Raw genomic sequence first — 6318 nt, 5'->3', positions numbered from 1 at the left:
ACATAAATACTATGTTAAGACAACCATCTGTCTAAGCTGTATTTAATAGATACATGTACCTGTTTCAATGTACATACAAATTCACCTTAGGAACAGACCTACAGAACCCATCTCATTTGTAACTTGGGGACTCCCTATATTTATTTTTATTAAGAATGTAAAATTAAAAAATTAAATTATGTATCTACTTCACCAGAACCTTGGTGGACATTCATTTATAACATTCTTCCCCTCATTAGCCTCTTCTGAGACTTTCCTAGCAGTGTTGGGACATCATTTCTAACAACCTGTTTACATATTGAATACATATAAGTTTCTTCTGCATGTGAGAAGTTCACTGCTCTGGAGAAACAGTGGAAAACAGATTGTACTTTTATTCTGTTCTATGAGAAACAAAAGCCATAATCTGTCAATTTTGAGTAAAAGAGAACCCCCAAATAACCAGCAGATCTTTCTCAAATGATTTTAACCCTTTTTCATACATCTTGGGCGGGGTGGGGTGAATTTTTTTTTTTTTTTCTCTCTGTATCGCTCACTCGGTTTTCCATTTTTCTCTCACACTTTCTCTCCTCGGGAAAGAGCAGGGAACCTCTCCTGAACTGAGGGCCCTAGGCATCTGTGAGGCGCTGGCTTTCTTTGTACACTGCCTCCCATTTTTTCGTTTCTCTTCGAGCCTCTGACAACAGTTTAAAAGTTTTTGCCTCGTTGTGTGTGTGTGTGTGTGTGTGTGTGTGTGTGTGTGTTTTGTGTTTTGTTCTTGACTTTGGTGCGCTGAGATTCTATTTTCAGCACTTGAGTCCCAAGGGCCCTCAACCCCAGACCCTGTTTCCCCCTCGCGAGTCCCATTAAGCCCCCGGGCGCTTGTGTTTTCTTGGCTTCTTTAGTTCCACTCGGCCGCGGCACTCTGGCAAATGTGTTTGGAGATCACCTTACCAAAGCAGCACTAACCTCTGAGAACCAAGGCTACCGAGGAGCCCGAGGAGCGACAGCGTCGTCCGGGACCCGAAGTGCAGACGGAACCGTCCGGACCCAGGTTCTGCGAGTGTCTGCCCTACCGCGCAGAGCGGGCGCCCTGTGCCCGAGCTGGAAGAAAGAGAAAACAGACACAACTCACCTTTAGGAGCGTCAGTTAGACAAAGAAATGCCTAATTTCCAATACTGCGTGGCCTAGGGCAAATTACTACCTACCCGTTGAACTTTGGTTACCCTCCTTAAAAAAATGGATCTAACAGTGAATTAGAGTTCCTGTAGTCTCGTTGGAAGGGGCAAATGAGTGAATACGTGGGGAGACTTGAGAACGTGCTTGGCAAATAGAAAAGTCTTAGTACTTGTTTGCTACAAATATCCCACACCGAGGGACTATGTGTGAGGTGGAAAGAAATCAGCTGAAAGACTTGGGGAAGCTTAACTTCTTCCACTTAAACTTTAATGAGCAACTTCATTTGTGCCCAAACCATAAATATGCACATAATTTTGTTTAGCTACAGACAGTGTGCTAACAACGTCTGAACTCTATAGCTAAAGAAAGTGCTGGTATTGCTGCTGGCCAGAACCTTTGGGAGCTGGCTGAGAATCCCTGGGTGAGAATATCTCCCCACTATAGCACTGATCAGAGGCCGCAACGTGCATTAAATTCGAATGTTTTCAGCGGGCGTGGATATAGCCTTCCATCCTGCCTGGGGCCTTAGGAACCTGACCCTTCTATCTGGGGTAGCCCTGGGTACTGTATTCATTTCAAAGGCACCCACTGGTTAATAGTCGTAAATAAGGTGTGGATGGATTTCCCACTGGCTGGACAATTAAGCAGCCCCTGGGTGTGAATGGGAGTCTGATTTTCAAAGGGTGTTGGTAGTGGTGTCTTTTGCCTTGAGGGTGATAAAGCATAGAAGAGGGGACTGCAAACAGCACCTCGTAGCGAACCTGAGCACGGACCCTCTCCCACCGCTGCCGGCTGACCCTCTACCTCCGGGGCTTTTCGCAGCCTTCTCTGTGGAGAGCTGCTCTCACCTGAAAGGTTAGCACTTCTCTGGCCCCTGCAGACGCAGCCTCAACCAGTCAGGGTTGCCTTATGAAAATAATTTTATGGAAAAGGAATAGAAAGGAAAGCTCCACCTTCCCCCAAGTAACTTCAAAGCCACAACACTTACTGTTTTGGATGAACCTAGGTTGAAGTGAGAACAATCCCAATTTTAATAGAGCCTGCGAGTTTTGGTCCAAAACCCCAGATTACTTAAATCTGTTTATAAACCTTAAGTAATTGGTTTTTCCTATGGATCAATAGCACCCCCTACCCCCAAGTGATCTGAAGTGGGTTAAGGGCAGAGAAGCACTGACAAAAGCTGATTAGTAGATTCATTCTTGCTTAAATGACAGCATCACCTCTCGTCTTCCACCCACCAAAGTTTCAAAGATCCTGCCACGATTGCTTTTCTGGAAGGCTTTTGTCGCGAAAGTGTGTGAAGTTACTCAGGGTTTGAGCTGGAAATTTTACACGAACTGAGAAGGATTGCTGTACCAGCAGCTGGGATGCATCTGTAACGGTGTTAGTTGGCCTGAGAGCAGAAAATGAGCGACCCCAAAGCCCAGCTTGGCTGTTTAGTCTGTCGAAATGACAGGGCGGAGCAGAGAGAGGGGAAGAAAGGAAACGCGCCACTAGAAAGGGAGTTCGTCTAAAACTTCGTTTCTTCGAATGCAAATCAGAGACTCGTCTGTGCGGATCTTAGGTGCACTCACGGTCCGGCCAAGGCCTGGTACGAAGGGGGAGGTGCTCAGTCACACGTGCAGAGGGGGAAAGCAAAGGAGGACTCACCTCATCACCTGGCCCTTGAGCAAGGCAGAGAGAACCCAGAGCTCCCCTCCTACCCCCAGTAACATAGGACTTACAAAGTGACAATACGATCAGAACAAAATGGATTTCGTAAACAATCTAGACTCACTCCATGATTGAAAGGGTCACTTCAAGTTTGAACAACTGTTATTCCAGCCAACCGCCCCCCCCCCAGCAAAAAATCCTGAGATATCTAGAGTTCATGATAAAAGAGAAACAGACACTTAAAACTAAGGTGACTCCTCACGTCCAGGATTGGGAAGGCAGGTCAGTTTTTTGGTGAGTTATATTTATTAATTACTTTTTTAAAAAAATTGTGTGAGCAATGGCACACACACACAAAAAAGTTGAACTTCCTTCGTTTCTATTGCTTGTGACACTCACTCTTTAAGAGAATCTAGAGAGTGTAAGGGAGAGGGTTGGGGAACCGTCCCCCGCCCCAGCAGAAATGTTGTAAAACCATTAGCGTCAAAAGGGGCAGTAAACAGCAAATTGTCTCTGGAGAGAAGGCGGAGGTTTGCCCAGACAGCCCCGGCGGGGTTGCGGTGGGATATGCTAATAGTGCCCGGCCACTGGGGCCGGCCTCCCTCCCCCAAGAATATATAAAGAGCCCTAACCCCAGCAAGGCCGACCCAGGCCGCTAGGCGTCTGCCCTTGTTAATTACTGGAGAAACCGACCAGGGAACTCCGCCCGGGGGTTTGCCGGCCCACAGCAGCGCCAGGCTCCAGTTTCGCCCCTATCCCTCTCGCTGCTGTCCAGGTGCACAGCCTGCCTCACCACAGAGGATGGACATGATGGACGGCTGCCAGTTCTCCCCTTCTGATTACTTCTACGACGGTTCCTGCATCCCGTCCCCTGAGGGCGAGTTTGGGGACGAGTTTGAGCCTCGAGTGGCTGCCTCCTTTGGGGCGCACAAGGTGGAGTTGCAATGCTCAGACGAGGACGAGCACGTGCGTGCACCTCTGGGCCACCACCAGGCCGGCCACTGCCTCATGTGGGCCTGCAAGGCATGCAAGAGAAAGTCCACCACCATGGATAGGAGGAAGGCGGCTACCATGCGCGAGCGCAGACGCCTGAAGAAGGTCAACCAGGCTTTCGAGACCCTCAAGAGGTGCACCACAACCAACCCCAACCAGAGGCTGCCCAAGGTGGAGATCCTCAGGAACGCCATCCGCTACATCGAGAGCCTGCAGGAGCTGCTGAGGGAGCAGGTGGAGAACTACTACAGCACGCCGGGACAGAGCTGCTCGGAGCCCACCAGCCCCACCTCCAACTGCTCCGACGGCATGGTAAGGAAGAGGCAGCTGTGGCACCTACACGGCCAGCCCTATCATTTCCAAAATTCCTGATATGTCGTTTAAATCAGGTGTGGCAAACAAATATTCAGTGGTTACTTTGTGGGTAATTGGGGGGAGGGGAGGCAGTAGCTGCAAGAGAAGAGAGGTGCCACATTTTAGAAGGATCCCAGGAGAGAGAGAGCTGTTGAACAACAGTACTTCAATTTGACTTCCGTGTTCTAGACCCTCGGGGTAGGAGAGAGTTGTCACGTGAAATAGGTGGTTGTGAATGATCTGCCACTTGTTTTCTCTATTGCTCAGTTTATTTCCAAAGTGTGCCACCAGCGGACCCTGCCATACGCTAACATCTAAAGACAACTCGTTGAAGCTCCCACTGCCCCACAGTTTATAACTTAATGGGGAAATGAAAAGAAATGCATAGGCCCCCAGCCCCTGCTCTGCTGAGGTCTGGCTGGAAGGTGATGCTGATGCATTCTTTACAGAGTATGTTAGCTCCAGCGCTGCCAGGTTTCAATGTGTCTTTGCCCTGGGAAAGTGTTCTCTCCCTGCATTAGTGTGGCTTCCTTCTACTCCAATCCATTTTGCATGGTTAACCCAATGCACATTGCTGCTGAAGTCCACTCCCCTCTTCCCTTTGCTGCTGCTTTCCTCTTCTCCAAGCAGAGATTGACCTCAGTGCCCTTGCGATTTGGTAGAGCTAACCCTTCCTAAATCAAGGCAATGGAGGTGATTGACACTGCTCAATTTAGGGAGCTGGTGGGCAAGCAGAGTTTCACTGTAGAGCTGAGAAATCTTTTGTCAAGACCTGGAAACACATTTCTTCTTTTGTGTCTTATGTTACAGCCTGAATGTAACAGTCCTGTCTGGTCCAGAAAGAACAGCGGTTTTGACAGCATCTACTGTCCTGATGTACCAATTGGTAAGAGTTGGAGACTTCAGAGAAGTTTAAAGACCAGTTCAACTTCACAATTCAGCCTGTCAAAGTAGTCTTTCTCCATAGTATTGGGGAAGGTAATAGAAGTGATGGTTCTTATGTGGAGTTCTTGGCAAAGCAAAATACACACACACACACACACATACATACACACACACATTTCTGTTCAAAATCCACCTAACATATGCACACATACACTTTTGCTTGAAACAGTACTAGAGGGATTTTTCACACCCTACTTTCACCCTCATTAATTGCTAGATATTTGCTGAGGATTCTTACATCAGGCTCTTTCTGACTACCTGATCTCTGGTGTCAAAGGAGCTGACCTACAGTTTAAAGGGCAACAACGTAAACAAGCCTGTATATTTGGGACTTTTTAAAAATGATTTTCTCTTTGTATCCTTAGTATATGCCACAGATAAAAGCTCCTTATCCAGTCTGGATTGCTTATCCAGTATAGTGGATCGGATCACCAACTCAGAGCAGCCCGGATTGCCTCTGCAGGACCCGGCCTCTCTCTCCCCGGTTGCCAGCACTGACTCACAGCCTGCAACTCCCGGGGCCTCCAGCTCAAGGCTAATCTATCATGTGCTATGAACTAAAAATTTAATTTCGATCAGTTCTCCCGGGAGGGCCTATTACATAGGAGGAAGGATGCCCAGAGAGTCCAACAGCAAGTTGACATGTATATAAAGATTTCCTTTCAGTTGTAAATTTGTACATATTATCTTGCCACTTTATAAGAAAATGTATTTAACTAAAAAGTGACCATTGCCATTAATACTTATTTCTTTTCTCCTCCTTCCTCTCCCCCTCCCTTCTTTTTTTTAATTCATAGTTTTAGATACTTAGATCAAATAATATTATTTCTGATAGGGGCAATTTATTGAAGGTAGCTTGTTGCAATGCTTAACTTATATTTTTATATATATTGCTTATCAAAATATATCTCTGGTGTTTAGACCTATATATTTTTTCTTCAAAACATTAGAACACCTAGAAATCAGTTACAGGAAAATTTAAATGTATTTAACTTTTTTTCTCTTTAATCCTTTGGTTATATTGTATTAAATAAAAATATAACAATACTGCCTAATGGCATATATTTTTATCTTTTCTTATAAGAAATACATCTTTTAATGTAAGCACAAAATAGTACTTTGTGGATAATTTCAAGATATAAAACGTTTTGAAAATTCCACCATAAATAAAATTGTTTAAATGAAGAAGTATTTTGTTTCACAACTTTTTTGAA

The 6318-nt window shown here is 45.9% G+C and overlaps 1 protein-coding gene across 1 annotated transcript; it reads left to right on the top strand.

The window, feature by feature from the left end:
• The first annotated feature begins 3478 nt into the window (after nucleotides 1–3478).
• MYF5 (myogenic factor 5) lies at nucleotides 3479–6019 on the top strand. The gene is made up of 3 exons (XM_066254769.1): nucleotides 3479–4117; nucleotides 4970–5045; nucleotides 5470–6019. The coding sequence occupies exons 1-3, from the start codon at nucleotides 3614–3616 to the stop codon at nucleotides 5658–5660; spliced, it is 771 nt and encodes a 256-aa protein (XP_066110866.1). The 5' UTR covers nucleotides 3479–3613; the 3' UTR covers nucleotides 5661–6019.
• The last annotated feature ends 299 nt before the right edge of the window (nucleotides 6020–6318 follow it).

This window comes from Saccopteryx bilineata, chromosome 2, assembly GCF_036850765.1.
Source record: "Saccopteryx bilineata isolate mSacBil1 chromosome 2, mSacBil1_pri_phased_curated, whole genome shotgun sequence".
NCBI lineage: Eukaryota > Metazoa > Chordata > Mammalia > Chiroptera > Emballonuridae > Saccopteryx > Saccopteryx bilineata.
This window is presented reverse-complemented; position numbering and strand designations above follow the sequence as displayed.